Source organism: Semicossyphus pulcher, unplaced genomic scaffold (genome assembly GCF_022749685.1).
Source record: "Semicossyphus pulcher isolate SPU_LCO1_2020_fin unplaced genomic scaffold, fSemPul1.0.p SCAF_22, whole genome shotgun sequence".
Taxonomy (NCBI): domain Eukaryota; kingdom Metazoa; phylum Chordata; class Actinopteri; order Labriformes; family Labridae; genus Semicossyphus; species Semicossyphus pulcher.
In genome coordinates, this window is record NW_027211696.1 from 20,488,860 (window position 1) to 20,504,286 (window position 15,427).

General features: G+C 40.6%; 2 protein-coding genes across 2 annotated transcripts; one reads left to right on the forward strand and one right to left on the reverse strand.

Moving 5' to 3' along the window:
• Positions 1 to 617: 617 nt before the first annotated feature.
• Positions 618 to 2,766, reverse strand: cryba4 (crystallin, beta A4). Its single transcript, XM_069673371.1, has 5 exons — positions 2,647 to 2,766; positions 2,190 to 2,308; positions 1,189 to 1,330; positions 923 to 1,065; positions 618 to 794 (listed from the first exon to the last, which is right to left on the reverse strand). The coding sequence occupies exons 1-5, from the start codon at positions 2,683 to 2,685 to the stop codon at positions 647 to 649; spliced, it is 591 nt and encodes a 196-aa protein (XP_069529472.1). The 5' UTR covers positions 2,686 to 2,766; the 3' UTR covers positions 618 to 646.
• Positions 2,767 to 7,324: 4,558 nt separating this feature from the next.
• crybb1 (crystallin, beta B1) lies at positions 7,325 to 14,220 on the forward strand. Its single transcript, XM_069673117.1, has 6 exons — positions 7,325 to 8,924; positions 9,204 to 9,347; positions 10,304 to 10,422; positions 10,584 to 10,716; positions 11,673 to 11,815; positions 13,762 to 14,220. Exons 2-6 carry the CDS (start codon positions 9,225 to 9,227, stop codon positions 13,937 to 13,939), a joined length of 696 nt encoding a protein of 231 aa, XP_069529218.1. The 5' UTR covers positions 7,325 to 8,924; positions 9,204 to 9,224; the 3' UTR covers positions 13,940 to 14,220.
• The last annotated feature ends 1,207 nt before the right edge of the window (positions 14,221 to 15,427 follow it).

Below are 15,427 nucleotides of genomic sequence, written 5' to 3' on the forward strand. Positions count from 1 at the left end.
TAGATTCATTAAAAAATCACTTATTGTATAAACAAGTGGAAAATAGTTGAACATGCCCAAAGTGACTTCTACAAATGTCTTGTTTTATGTGACTTACTTACTCAGACACTCTCGAACCCAAAAGGATAAAATGAATAATATAAAGCAGAATAATAAGGAAAATCTTTTTAACATTTTAGCAGCTGGATTTAGAAAATATTTGTTCAATGATCCGTGAAATAAAAATGGATTATCAAAATTGTGACAGATTAATTTAGTTTCAGATCTTTTTTTTTTTTTATGGTAAAATAAGTTATTTACAACCAAATTTCAGACTTAGCTCCACATATGTTATTCAGATTGACTGTATTAAAAACGTATAAATTCAGTTCTACATGAAAAGATTTTTTCAACTCATCCTTTATTGCCAAAACACTGACACAAGCCAGCCTCCATAGACTTTCATGTGGACTGTGTAGGTGTGTGCGTATTCATTAATACAAGAGTATGCACTATGTGACTCCATCTAGTCATCTGTCTATAAGTGAATCAGATACATTTGTGGAAGTCAGTAAGGTTTAAGAAAGACAGTTTATTCAGCACTGGGAAGCAGCAGGGGTTAAAGGTGAAGGGTCACATGGGAGAAAGGGGTTTCGGGGGGAAGTTGTTACTGCTGAATACGGCGGATGGACTGGATCTGAGGGGTCTGGCAGTGGGAGCCAAACTCCCTGAAGTGTTTGAACTCCCCACAGTGACGATCACACTCCATGATATACTGGTATCCACGATAACCAGGGTACTGGTAGCACACGAATCTGTTGGGAAATCACAGAAAGGGAGGAGGAAGTGGTGATCAGATGTTAGAAAAGATTGTGAAACTTTACCAGGATTATTTTCGAGCAGCTGCAAGAAGACTAGAAAAATCTGGAATGTGGACACTCACGCTCCAGACTGGATCCTGAGAGAGCCCACTTCATTGTTGCACCAGCCCATGGCCTGGAGGGAGGGATAATCGTCGCTAAGCTCACCCTTACGGCCCAGGAAGTTCTCACGCTCAAAGATAGTCATACGACACTCTCTGTGGTTCTGCAGAGGGGGAGGAACACAAACAAAAGAGCACACAATGCATGTTTATGTTGTTTGTTTGGTCAGTAAAAACAATAATCATGAAGCAAAAAGACAGGAGAAAACAAGTTCTGTTGGACTTACAGCACAGGCGATAGGTCTGAAGGAGGTCATCCTCTCGATGTGATAGGCGTTGCTGCCTCCGAAAGCATCACACTGGGGGTACTCTCCCCTCTCCAGCACGAACTGCTGCCCCTGGTAGGAGGCGTGCTCGTAGCCCACCCAGCTGCGGAGAAACAAGGGAGGAGACTAAGATTCAAAAACTATAACCTTTTCATTTAAACATCAAACATCTATTTTTTTCAATAAATCATTAACATTTGTCTATTTTAAATTTGTCATACGGAAGCCCAAAGAGGCCAATATGAAAAAAAGAATGTGGTTATCCAAGTCTAATCTAAAATGTTTTCTCTCCTGTTTTTATGACTTAAGAACAACTTTTCTTTCAGATCAGAAAAAAGGTTTTCTTTAAGTTTCCTTTAAGTTGCTCTATTTTAATCTTTGAAAACATTTGGTGGAAAAAAGTTTGTGCTCAGAAAAAAAAAAAGTATGGATCCTTTTAAAAGTGACTTTTTTCAATTATAAAAACAGATGAAGAAAAAGTTTTTTCTTGAATTACTTTTCATGTTTCTTTCACTTTTCACATTTTTAGGGTCATTGTTTGTTGTTGTAATACACATTTCAGCCACTAGCTGAAGTTTACCACGACCTCATGTTCTAAAAATCATTTAAAAACAAGGTAGCTACATGTCTTTCTTATCACCATAGATTCATTAATTTATTACAATTTAACACAGTTAACAACATCTACCAATAGTCAAAGTAATGGCAGTAAAAAATGAAAAAATATTTTTTTACCTGCCTAAACTTTTTTTTTTCCACTTGTTTTCACTGCTGTAAAAACGATTAAGCAATGTAAAAATATAAGCAAGTTTTTTAACCCGTAAGTCCAAAACAACTCGAGAGAAATCAGTTTAGACTTACAAAAATGGATCTGAAAAGTTTTTTTCTTGCTTACCCCTCAGGGCTTCCATAGTTTCCTGTAGATGTAAACTATTCCTATCTGTGTGCATGTGTTTACTCACGCTCCACTCTCCACCCTCAGGGAGCGCACAGTCTCGAAGCCGAACTCCATCACGTTGCAGCACTCGGAGGTGAACTCATGGCGGCGGCCCTGGAAGCACTCCTCGTCGAAGACAATGATCTGGAGGGGAAATACAGACGTGTAAATAAAGCACGAACAATTAAAAAATAACATTTAATGTAAGAAATCAATTCAGCAACTCAGTTTGAAGACATGTACTTGGATAAATAGTGATGTGAAATGAAAGTGTAGTTTTGTAAGAGTCCTAATGTTGTCTACATTTAATCTGCTCTCTGCTAGGACAGAAATGGCAGCTCCACTGAATAGCTGCTGATAAATGGTGTTGATCCTTTTCAGAAACAGCAGGTCACATCTCAGGGATAATAAACATTTAGCTTCAAACGCCCTCCAGTGAGGTGATGGATGTATGAATGTGTGTTTCCCATCCGCAGACTCACCTTCCAGTGGCCGGAGAACTTGGTGCAATGGTGAGTCATCTTGTCTGGAAGGAAAGAAAACACAAGCTTGTTGAAAGGAGACCTTCAGAACAAAAGACAAGATGACGGCTGAGACTCCAGATTCTGGGAACTGAACAAAAGTTAAATTCTAATGCAGTCAAGTTAAAAAGTTGAAGGTAAGGCGGCAAAAACATGCAAAAAAATGATGTTAAATCCAAAAACAGGAGAGCCAGTATTAAAAAGCTGTCGTCACAACACAACCTCAGAGCTATTTAATGCAGATGAAAAGCAGGTTAACTGGTATATCCGACAGCAACAGCGTGTTAAAAAGCCCCTTATGGCCCTGCTACTAGAATGAGCTTGAATTTAGGGTTTCTGTATGAAAGCACCAGCATCTATTTATAGGTCCTGCATAAAAAAGAAGAGGGTGAAAACACCCTCCGGTTCTATCTCTTTATCTTATATCTGCCCATTTCCTTCCACCGTTTATCTCTCCCACCGGGTGCAGTGGCGCCTATGGGCTCCTGTGTTTGGGGGTGTTTGTGTGTGCAGGAATGGGGGGCTGCTGTACCCTGACTCTGATAGCTGCCCTGTGCTGGCTGTGCTGGGTGAGGGACATGGACTCACCTTGCTTTGATGCCCTTCGGTTGTCCTGCCGTGAGAGTGAGAGGAGCCACGCGCCCCCACCCTTTTAAAGCCTCCCCTGGCAGGGGGCCATGCTGAAAGCCCCGGCTCAGCAGCAGGGAGGGGCATTTTTCTTTGTCCCCCCCGACAAAAGCGTTGTTAATCTGTGCAGGGGCAGAAGTGCAGACACCACATTATCACCCAGCGCAGTGGACACGGAGACAGAGGAATATAAGGAGACAAGATACAGGACTGAGAAAGTACAGAGGGCCAAGGACACGAGGGGGGGTCAGAAGAAAGATGAGAAGCTGTTTCCACCTGTTTATTAGAATCTACCAAATGTTTGTCATTCTTTGAATACAAATCTAACAATCATTCTTTTGATGTATAAATTGTTTTCCCCCCATAAAATATAATAAAATAGTTGAAAATGCCACATGTGACACAATTAGATCGCTTGTTTTATCCAACCAACAGTCCAAGACAAAAAAATTACAGTTTACTATAAAAAAGCATCAAATTGTCACATGTTTGGAAGCAGGAACCAAAGAATTTTTGGCATTTAACTTCAAAATTGACTCCAATTATTATTCAATTATTTAAATATTAGATTTCAGGCCCATTGATGGATGGACCAGAGACCTATTGTTACATATTTTAGGCTCCAAAAAATGTATAGGTTTAAAAAGATTTGGATTACTCTAGTAAATAACGGCCGGCGGTTGTGTAACAGGTTGTAAAAGCTGCAAAGTAACCCCAAAGTTCTTGTTGTTTCCACTGACAGGCTCAGATTGTTCTTCTAAGTGTGTGACAACATGACAGAAAGGATCCCTACAGAGAGAGACCTTTTTGTTACAGAGGAAGATGATTGTTTTAACCACAAACAGACGTTACATCGCTCTCTGCAAACACACCAGACTCCATTCAGAAAAACAGTGATTTTATCTTGCAATACACAGGAGTTGCTGGTTTACCCTTTCTTCAATTGCTCAGCTCTTATTTGTGTTATTGTACGACTCAAGTGTTTAAAATGGTAACTTTGGATTTGTCAACATGTTTAGTTAACAAACAGAAGCACAAACAAACTTGCGGCTTAAATCAGAGGTAAACCAGCAGCTCCTGTGTTCTGCAAGATAAAATTACTGTTTTTGTCAATGGAGTCTGGTGTGTTTGCAGAGAGCGATGTAACGTCTGTGTGTGGTTAAAACAATCATCTTCCTCTGTAACAAAAAGGTCTATCTCTGTAGGGATCCTTTCTGTCATGTTGTCACACACTTAGAAAAACAATCTGAGCCTGTCAGTGGAAACAACAAGAACTTTTAGAGGATGTACACGTTGGGCAAAGTTGCATCCATGTGTCAGATGATAAGTTAAGGAGACGTTATTTTCAATGCATATAGAGTAAGAGCAGAGATAAGGTCTAAACAGTATACAGGAAGTCCTTCATCAAACATTGGGAGCAGCAGCTCTGTATATTAATACTCTCTGCGATGACTCTCATACATCGGCTTCCCTTCAGGGCTTCAAGTACAGCTGAACAAAAGAGATTCAGCAAACATTTCTGCAGGATTACGTGATTATATTTGTGCTGGAAATCTTTTATTTTATTCATTTTTTATTCAGTTTTCAGAATTAAATTCATGCATAATCCTGATTTTTGACATTTAAAAAGATGAAGGTCTTAAACACGGATAAAGGGGCATTTGTGGTTTATAAAACACAAAGTTATCTTCTGCTGCTGGCCAGCACTGTGTGTGTCCGTGTGTGTCCGTGTGTGTGACTGCTTACATAATCAACCACTTGTAAAGAAGAGAGCAGAGGCACTTAATGGGCAGCACGACTTTCTAAACAGCAGCTTTATTTCCTGTGAGCACAGAGGAATTAAAGCACTGAATCTCCCTTTTAGGCATCGTTTATAATTACGAACCACTTCATACATAAATAAGCAAGTAATGCTTTTGTTTGTGTTACCACTCTCTAATATATACATCGCTTAGAGGAAGACGTGTCTGTAAATCCCAGTTTTATACAACTCAGCACTTGAAACGAGAGGTGGAAATAAGCAAAGGTCTTGACGTCTTTTAATTGATAAATAAGGATGATGAAACGTGGGTGTAAAATGTGCAGACCTTTATCAAAACAGCCGAGGGCTTTTGTATATCAGCAAACTAATGTGAGTCTTCACACGTCTTTAGACTCCGACAGAAGCTGACACAACAGCGAGCTAAAGAAACCGTTTAGTTGCTTGAAAAGTTGTTCATGGGACTAAATGTTTCAGGTACTTTGGGTAGAAAGGCTGCTATATAAATAGATGTATTATACCTACATGGTTATTTTATAAATATAAGGATGTCTCCTCAAGACGGCAAAATGAAATCCAAAAGCCATGATCGCAGAGAAGAGCTGTGCCATTATCTGGAGCTTTCTAATTGTTGTTGTTGTTATCTTGAGACAACGAGCTCGATAATGAGAAAACAAAATCTCCTTTCCTTTTATTGCTTATGTTTATGATTGCTCAGAAGTGCAGGAGCAGAAGAAAGTTGTTGTTTAGGGATAAATTATCCAGTTTTCAGGAGAACGTTGCCTTTGTTTCCTGAAGACAACAAGATAAAATAAGCACCTATCATGAAAAAACAAGCTTTATTAACTTGGATCACTAAATACTAAATCTGCATTAAAACATAATCGGGGGGGCTGGTTTAGCTCAGCTGGTAGAGCAGGCGCCACATGTACAGAGGCTGTAGCTCTCATCGCACCCATCGCAGGCTCGACTCCCGGTCTGATCATTTGGTGAATATCATCGCCCACTCTCTACTCCCAATGTTTCCTGTCTATCTTCAGCTGTCAGTATGTCATAATCAGGCTCTGCCGGCATCAACGTCTGTGCAAAACTCTGTCCTGCCTGAGAGAAATAACTGATGCTCTCCTTTTCTTACTTATTGGGATCAGAAAGTAACCAAAGGAGAGTGGAGACAAAAACTGGACAGGACTGATATCATCAGGTTTGTTTGAAACTCATGTCTCAAAAACATGATTTTGCAGGATCAGGTGTCATCTAAAGACGAACTGTGGGCCATTAAGAGTAATGTTGAAGAGGTGGAAACACTGCAGAGACATTAACCCCTTTTACATCACCAGTTTGAGGAGGGACTGTTACACCTCGTATCTTAAGTGAAACGCGACAAAGCGGAACCTCCGAGGCCGCTTCTGAGCCGCCATCGGTAGGTAGGAACAGAGGAGAACAGGCGTTGAGATTTGGCAGGGCAGAACAGCGGCGTGTGTGTATGTGAAGCTCATACTTTTATTTTACATGGTGCATCCTTTTGCAACGGCGGAGCATTACAGTGCTGTGGCCAAATTGCAGTGTAAAGGGGTTTTTGAGGGCTCATGATATACAAGATGCATCTGAATATTGAATGGCTGGTTTGTTGGGGAGGGTCACAGGAAGTTCCATTTGGGGGTAGAAATACGCACGGTAGATTTGGTGTCAGTGACAGTCGTTGAAAGGCAGCAGGGTTAAAAGGTTTTAAAACCCTCTTCCTCTTAAATACGCTCAGTGAAATTCTTAAAAACCGTATGAGACACGTTGGCCTTTAAACTGCAGAGCAGAGGACACGTTTCAGAATCTGCCCAAAAAATGACTGAGGTTTGGTGCCCAGCCTGACAGAATGCACACAGATTACACAGCAGGATTAGTCCACACCTAATCTGCACATATCAAACACCATTTAATCCCGCTTCCATGGTGGAAAAATCTGGGTTGAGGTGACATAATCCTGACGTATAATCCTGCTGTAATCCCAGTTATCATCAACAACAACGACCTTTATCTCACCACTAAATACCGCTGAGGAGGGATGCTCGTCTAAGATGCTACGGTTATAGAAAGTTTATAACACAGTAAATTCACAACAAACCACACAGAGCATCATTTCATGGGGATTCATTTAAAGGGAGAACACTGTACTTTGAATAGTCTTACTTGGCCTGATATGACCCGTAGCTTCATGTGGCTAAGTTTAGCTAAAGTTAGCCTATTGTAGATACTAGATGCTGCTAAGTCTGATAGCTGCTTTTCAGCCAGCGTTACATAAGCAGTTTTTAAAGGAAAATATGCTAACTTGCTTCCTTAGAATCCAAAGTTTGGGACCAAGTACATACAAGGAGATGAGAAGCAATTAGCTTAGCTTAGCATGAAGACTTGAAGCAGGGGGGAATGATTGTAGATGATTGTAATCCTCCTAGGAGGGAGTTAACTGTTTCTTGACTAACAGCAGCCGGTTGTAGTCACGTCCCATCTTTACACTGAGGTTGGCAGGTGTTTAAAATACACAGAAATGCTGGGAATGTACATGAATACTTTCTCGTCACTTGTACATATTTAAAACCGGGATAACAAAGCTGGTTTTCTCGTGATAACATGATCATTTTCTATTGATGTAGAAAACAGAACAACAGGCTGCTCACTGTGATATCACAGAGCAGGACATGCTGCCATCGCCCACGCTGATGAGGTCAGTTCAGCCTGTTTCTGTGTTTGTTTGGTGCTTTTGCAGCTCTGGAGATACGAGTTCTGATCATCTGACGTTGCAGTGCTGCAGCGCTGTTATCTCGGGATAAATAAGTCGAGATCTCGAGAAAACAACCGGAAATGACTCGTGATCACGGGACAAGGGAGTAAATAAAATGTATGCATGCATGTCTGCTTAGGGCTTCCGTAAATTACAACAGCACAAAGAGCTTTAGTAATTTACTAGTGCTCCCATTTTTGCAGCTGGCCCGTGTTTTGGCAGTAAACTTAACAACTTCTGTGGTTCACCAGCCCTGCAAACTTCTATTTCAGGTTACTTTGCAACCAACGCAAATGCATTTTCCTATCCCACTTTCTGGTGTGTATATTTTTGTTTGGAGAGGACCAGGCTACGTCTGAAGATTGATATAAATGGTCTTCTGTAACCCTCAGAGAGACAAAGATAAGCACATTCTCCATTAAGTGTTCCTTAAAGTAGATTGAAAGTTGTTCGACCTTTGTGTTCATTAGAGATTAAATGCAAAACTCATATAAATCGTACCATTCTTGTGTTTTATGTTGAAAGTTCCTCCTTCCTTTGAACTGTCATTATTATACTGTGATAAAAAGTAAAAACGAGGCACAGTTAGACAGCTGTAGGTGTGCTAAACAGGTTTGTTTATTGTCCGTTTTCTGCCTTATTTTCTCAGTTTTACTCTTGAAATGATTTCAGCGAGCGAGTCATTGTTTTCAGAGAGTATGTTGTACGTGTGCGTGTGCCTGTGTAGGTGATACAGAGGAGGGATTACCTCTTTGTGCCCTCTGAACCTTTGCATTCCTCTTCTCTACATGCATCTAAAGCTTCCAGCCCAGCAGCCCAACACATGGGGGAAAATGCCTCAGTCAGTGGTTTCTTTTGACAGTAAAACGCTTACGGGCAGGCCAGAGGGGCCGGCGGCGTTTCCAGGCTATGCGATGACCCGGTGGCTTTGGCGCGGGCCAACTGTGATGACGAGAGGCTTTCTATTGTGCGCTGAGCCTCGACGTTTGGCCTTTGCCAGAGTATAAAAGCTTGGGTCGAGCGTTGAAGGGACCAGCACGAGCCAGCCTCCCTCACACGGCACAGCAAGCTATACTAACGCAGGTAAGGACACACAGACGCAGACATTCACACCTGAACATCCATAACAGTACAGAGGGGACACATGCCCACCACACCCAGGAAAAACACCCTCAGCCCGGGGGAAAAGCCCAAATGAGCCTCCCACATAAATAGCAAACTTCCTCTTTTAGTCCAAATCCCCAAAACAAACCAACCTACCACCCCTCTGATCATATTCACACCTCCTTCTCCAACATCACTTCCATTTACACCTCTATTTCTGTTCACCCCTATTGTCCGTTTCTTCCGTCTCTCACCCAGACTCTCCTGAAGCCCCTCACCATGTCTCAGACTGCCAAGTCCGCCTCCAGCCAGGGCACCGATGCCAAGGACAAGGGAGCCCCCGCCCCAGCTGCCTCCAGCAAGGCCACCAAGACTGGCGAGCCCGGCATGGGAACCTACAGAGTGAGTCACTGCAGCCGAAACAAGAGCTGCTTTTCTACTCAAGTTTTATTTATTTAAAGGGCCAGTTCACACAAATAAGGAAATATATAGAGATATTAGCTTTTGCTTTTCATGCTAAGGTTTTAAGATACTGTGGATTAGATTGGTTGAAGTAGTAAAAAATAGTCAACAGCAAAGTCTACTGATAATCCATGTTGAAAGTGTTAAAGTTAGTGTTTGTGATTTAAGATAACAGACCCTTAAACGGCAGTTTGTCCTGCAGGGTTTTGCTTAAAATTGCTCAGATTTTAAAGTTAATTCATTGACAGTGGTGAAAGAAGTATTAAGATCCTTGAGTTCAGTAAATGTACAGTAGCAAAGCAACAAAAAGGCTTAAATGTATCAAAAGTCCCTTTGATGCAGAAAGGCCCATATCAGAGATGATATCATGGTTATTGTACTGCAGGTTTCACTGTTGATGTTTTGGTGCTATGATTTATCTCTTGGTCTCAAAGTAGCTGTTAAATACATGTAACGGAGTAAAAAGCAACTTATTCTCCTCTGAAATGTTGAGGGATGGAAGTATGAGGTAGCATACAAAGAAAAGTACGCTGTCCACCTCTGATTCATGAGGCCGGATGAGTTATTACAAACTGATCATTCATAGACAGATACTACATTTAAGCTTGTTTCAGTCTATATATATTTTATAAGCGGCTTATGACTGAAATACAGTAGACACTGCTAGGACATGTGAGCGACATGATGCTTGTGCAATAAGATCTACTTCTGTTATACATTAGATCAAAATACATATGCATAGCCTCATGATGCATATGTTTTTGCTCATTTAATGCTTATATGTTTTTACTCTAGAATGGGGGCGACCACAGCATTACCAAATATCCCCAAACAGATCGATTAAGTATTTATGATCTGATTCTGATCCTGAAATCTTGGATGTGTCCTCTGTGCAGATCATGCTGTTCGACCAGGAGAACTTCCAGGGCAGGATGATCGAGGTCCAGAATGAGTGTATGAACGTGTGTGACCGTGGCATGGATAGAGTGCGTAGTATCATTGTGGAGTGCGGCCCGTAAGTGGACACACACGCCTGGTTTTAGCAGCTACAGCCAGTCAGACTCTGTATTCTCTCTGTGATTCATATGGCGATCACTGTTATCTTTCCTCTAATTCTCCTCTCCCGTCCTCCTCCCACCTGTGCCCCCCCTGCCCCCGGCGGCCCCCCTCCTTCAGCTTTGTTGCCTTTGAGCAGACTAACCTCCGTGGGGAGATGTTCATCCTGGAGAAGGGAGAGTATCCTCGCTGGGATACCTGGAGCAACTCCTACCGCAGCGACTGCCTCATGTCCCTCAGGCCCATCCGCATGGTGCGTTCAACAGTGCAACAACACTGTATACTCGTATAAAGGCAACAGGAAATCGCTTCCTTTAGTTAGGAAGATATTTTAATTGTAATTGTGGAAAAAGACAAACAGTGTAGTTAGGCCGTGAAGCTTTTTAAACACACACAATCTAAACTGTTAAAAGGAGAAACTAGTGCTGCAAATAACCGGCATTGGCATAATTTTCTTGATTGATCAAATTTGCTATAAAAAAATATGAGAAACTTGTTCGAATTTACTCATAAATTCTGAGAGCACAAATTCTTATGTTTGGTTTTTATCAAATCCTGACATTTAAGAAGCTGAAAGAAGCACACTTTTTAGCACTTTTGCATTAAAAATCAGTGAAATTATTAGTAAATTATCAATAAAGTTCCTGATTACTTTCCTGTGCAAAGTAAGTAATGTACAAAGTGTTCATCTCTAGAGACAACTTTGGTGCTTTAAGACCCCAAAAAAAGTTTGATTCGACCACAGCAAAGTTTCTAAATGAAAAGTTTGTCCTTTGTACGGTGGCCTTCATAGGACATTTTAAATACAGATGTCAGACATAGTCTCTTTAAGAAAGTTATTTAATTTTACATGCTAGGATCATTTTTATGTCTCAAAGTGCAGATGAGTCTCTTGGATATTCAGTCTTAGATTTCGAGGTATCGTTCCATGAGCTGAAATGTTTGATAAAGTTTGGCCTGATGGTGGCGCTAAATAAAAAGTCTAAGGTAAACCTAAGTTTTAAACATCCATCACCTGGATGCCACTAAAGCCTGTACCAAGTTTCATCGCAATCCATTGAATAGATGTTGACATGTTCAGACCTTGCAGCCCACACTGCCACCCTGTGAGCCACAGCATGATGACAGAATAACAGAAAAATGTTGATGAAGTAGATGAGACATAAAGACTAACCTTTTATATCGCTGTGCTTGGTTTCCTCCCTGCAGGACAGCCTGGAGCACAAGATCTGCCTGTATGAGCTCTCTGACTTCAAGGGCAACAAGATGGAGATCCAGGAGGATGATGTGCCCACCCTCTGGGCGCACGGCTTCTGCGACAGAGTGGGCAGCGTGAGGGTGCCTGGAGGAGCGTGAGTACACACAGACGGCAATTATAAAGCTTTAAATGGTAAAGGGTCAAGATTGAGGTCTATGTTTTCAAAATGCATGATAATGACAAATCTGATGGCTCATTGTTCAAATAGAACTAAAGCGAAGGCTCTGAACTGCAGATGTTATTTAGACGTAGCTGTAGAGCAAGCCACAGGCCTCCAGAGTCACACTACAACATAGTTGTTTATAAAAAGTAGGATGGTATATCCTCATGGGGCTTACATGTGTATTTTTAGACTGGACATTTTCTACATATTTCTATGTTTTCCAGCTCTCATGGGGAAATAAAACTCTATTTATGTGGACAGAGCACCATTCATCCAACAGATTCTCCCCCATTTGTTGTTTGGATAATGGTGGTGGGATTCAGCCATCTAGAGGATCCTCAAGAACCTCTTTAATATAATCCAGAACCCTAAACTACCATTAGAGCCAACCATCCTCGACATCCTCGAGGACCTTTAGAGACCTCCTCAATAACATTAGAATCCCTCAAAGGACCTTACACCTTCAGGGACTATCAAAAGGACCACCTCAATGACAAATAGAACCTCCTTGAATGCTGCTAGAGCCACACCAACTCCTGCTAGAACCGTTTAAAGACCACAGGGACCTCCTTATCTCACTGAGAAACTCTTCAACAACCTCTTAAAACTGCTAAGTGTCCCTTGGAACCTCCCCAATGAAAACAGAACCTCCTGAAGGACTTCTAGCACTTCCTAAATGGCCAATAGAACCTCCTCATTGGACAGTATAACTTCTCAAAAGAACCCTAGAACCTCTTCAGTTAATTATTTAACTTTTGCTGGAAACGAAGAAGGTACTCCTGGACTACCAGAACCTCTTCAGCCTCCTCTGACCACTATAAGTTCTTGAAGGACTTCCTTAAGGATCCTTATAAACTAGGACACCTATAACCTTGCCAGTCACTACGAGATTATTTTAACATAGTACCTCCTCAATGACCTATAGTAACTCATTAATGATCAGTAAACCTCCTGGGCTATACTGCCTGAAGGATCACTAGAACCTCTTAAAATGACCCTTAAAAATGACCCTTAGAACCTTATTTATGACCACTAAATGGACCAAAAGAACCTCTTAAAGGAACCCTAAATTCTCCAAAGTGGCCACTTGAACCTTTTTAATGACATCTTTGTTCTCCTTAATGACCTACAAACTTGTTAATGACCACTAAAACCCCCAGACGTCTAGAACCTCCTGAAGGACCTAGAACCTTTTAAAACACACACAGGACACAGGACCTTCCCAATTACCTCTGAATGATTTTGGTGACCAACCTTTTTAAGGACATCTAGTTCCTACTCAGAGACTCTGGGAACCTAAAAATTACCTGCTAGATGTCTAGAACCTCCTGAAGGACCGCTAGAACCTCTAAAATCACGCCTCGAATCTCCTCAATGACCTCTTAATGTCTTACCCAACACTAGAACCTTTTTAAGGACATGTAGTTTCTACTTAATGGCCTCTACAAACTTGTTAAGGACCACAAAAACTTCCAGACGTCTAAAACGCCCTCTTTAAACACACCTAGAACCTCTCCAATGACCTCTAAATCTCTTTGGTGACCACTAGAACCTTTTTAAGGATAACTAGTTCCTACTCAGAGAATCTGGGATCCTGACAATGACCACTTAACCTGCTGGACATCTCGGACCTCCTGAAGGACCACTAGAACCCCTTTGAAACCTTCAGTGTCCAGTTTATTGAGAAATTCTATAATATTCTATAATAATAATTTAGAAACAATATTGTGTTTATAAACATTCTTTAATAATGCTATAGAAGCAATAAAAACACAATAGGTATCATTAGATTATTACAAGCTATTATATACCTGTTGGGGAATATTAACGTGGTTCAGTCAGCATCAACTCTGCTTACCTTCTCCATGTGTTCTCAGGTTTGTGGGTTACCAGTACCCTGGATACAGAGGCTACCAGTACCTGTTTGAGTGCGGTGATTACAGACACTACAACGACTTCTGCGCCTTCCAGCCCCAGATCCAGTCCATGCGTCGTATCAGGGACATGCAGTTCCACCAGAGAGGATGCTTCACCTTCACCTCCGCCAGCAAGTGAACACCACCTGCCGGCCAACTGGTGCTGTAGTAGCCATGCAGCCCTTTTATTTCTCCAAACGGCCCCTCCTTTCTCCAAACCTTTCCTTAATCTCCACCATCATCGCTCCATCCCAAAGGAAAGACAGAATGAGAGCAAAAACACGGGACAACATTAACTGACTTTTTATGGTGCTAAAAAATAAACATGTTGTGAAAAACCTCAAACCTCCCTGGCTGGATTACTTTTATTCTTTCTTTTATTTCCTGTGAAAAGTTGCTCTAATGTTTGGATCATATTCCTGTAGGAGTTAATGATGTTTAGGTATTTTTGTATGATCTTAAAGTGTTTGTTTTTTCATCTCTTAAGTCAGACCTATCATTTTAATTAAGTGTTCTTCTTTCTTTGGCTTAAGCTAACCTAAAATAATTGCACAGCGACCAAATGTTTACTGTATTTTTGTGTCTGGTAACAGTAATACAGAAGAAGATGGCAATATCATATGGGATGTTGTCAATATAGTGTTACAGACTCACTGTACGTTATAATATAAAGCTTTTTGAATATCATCTGTTCAATTAAATGGTATATTTTGTTTACTCATATCTTTCCATTCAAAATACAGAAACATAAAGTAGTACATTTATAAGAGCAAAATGATGAAAAGGGTTTTCTATATTTTCAGTAAAAGTACATTTATATTTAGGAGATGAAATCGATAGAGTTAAAGATATGCATTCAAGTATCTACAGTCAATAATCTTATAGGATCAATAAAGATGTCTAATTTTTAAACTACAGAGTTGGGTTGTGGCAGAAGGTAAAAGAAACCACAACAAAAAGTAAAATCACTCCGTTACTAGAAATGCCTTCAAAATCCTAGAAAGTTAAAGTACAGAACAGATGGACTTATGTCACATTATGCACATAAAATATCAATGCGTGGTTCAATTTAATAAATATGTGTATACATATATAATTTTGTATGTGCAGAACCAAGAATATTTCCTGCTACTTACGCCATAGTAGTAATTCCAAAAAGAAACAGAAGATGGTGTAGTAACTAACTCTTAGATTAATGTTCCTTATACATTAGTTGGTGGCTTATAAATGGTCAGCCTTTATCAATATGTTATATGTTGGCTGAATGGGTAATTCATTAAGCGATATACGATATATTGAGTATAATGAAAGAGAGCATACCTGACTTGGCCAGTTTCTGTCAGGTGTTGCCTTCAATGCCCCTTGAAAGTTCCGACCTCTGTGCTGGAGAGTAACTTAAATGTGATTTTTGTAATACAGAAAATAAAATAAAATATGCACTTTATACTTGTGGCAGATTGGAACATTTTAAAACAATTAAATTTCAACATTTGCAAAAACACGAGAACCTCTTAAATGATCCATATAATCCCCTCAATGACCACTAAACCCTTAAACTTCGAGCAAAAGTGGACTGTAGGAACAACACATTATGAAAAACTTATTGCACTTGTGGATTCTTTGAATT

Bases quoted from the DNA above. Each gene is read 5' to 3' on its own strand.
- cryba4 (XM_069673371.1), bottom strand. From the start codon at position 2,685: ATGACTCACCATTGCACCAAGTTCTCCGGCCACTGGAAG. The intron at 1,066-1,188 runs GTAAGTCCAACA...CCCCCTCTGCAG, and splicing joins TCAGACCTATCGCCTGTGCT to AACCACAGAGAGTGTCGTAT. The intron at 795-922 runs GTGAGTGTCCAC...ATTTCCCAACAG, and splicing joins CTCAGGATCCAGTCTGGAGC to ATTCGTGTGCTACCAGTACC.
- crybb1 (XM_069673117.1), top strand. From the start codon at position 9,225: ATGTCTCAGACTGCCAAGTCCGCCTCCAGCCAGGGCACCGATGCCAAG. The intron at 9,348-10,303 runs GTGAGTCACTGC...TCCTCTGTGCAG, and splicing joins CCGGCATGGGAACCTACAGA to ATCATGCTGTTCGACCAGGA. The intron at 10,717-11,672 runs GTGCGTTCAACA...TCCTCCCTGCAG, and splicing joins CCCTCAGGCCCATCCGCATG to GACAGCCTGGAGCACAAGAT.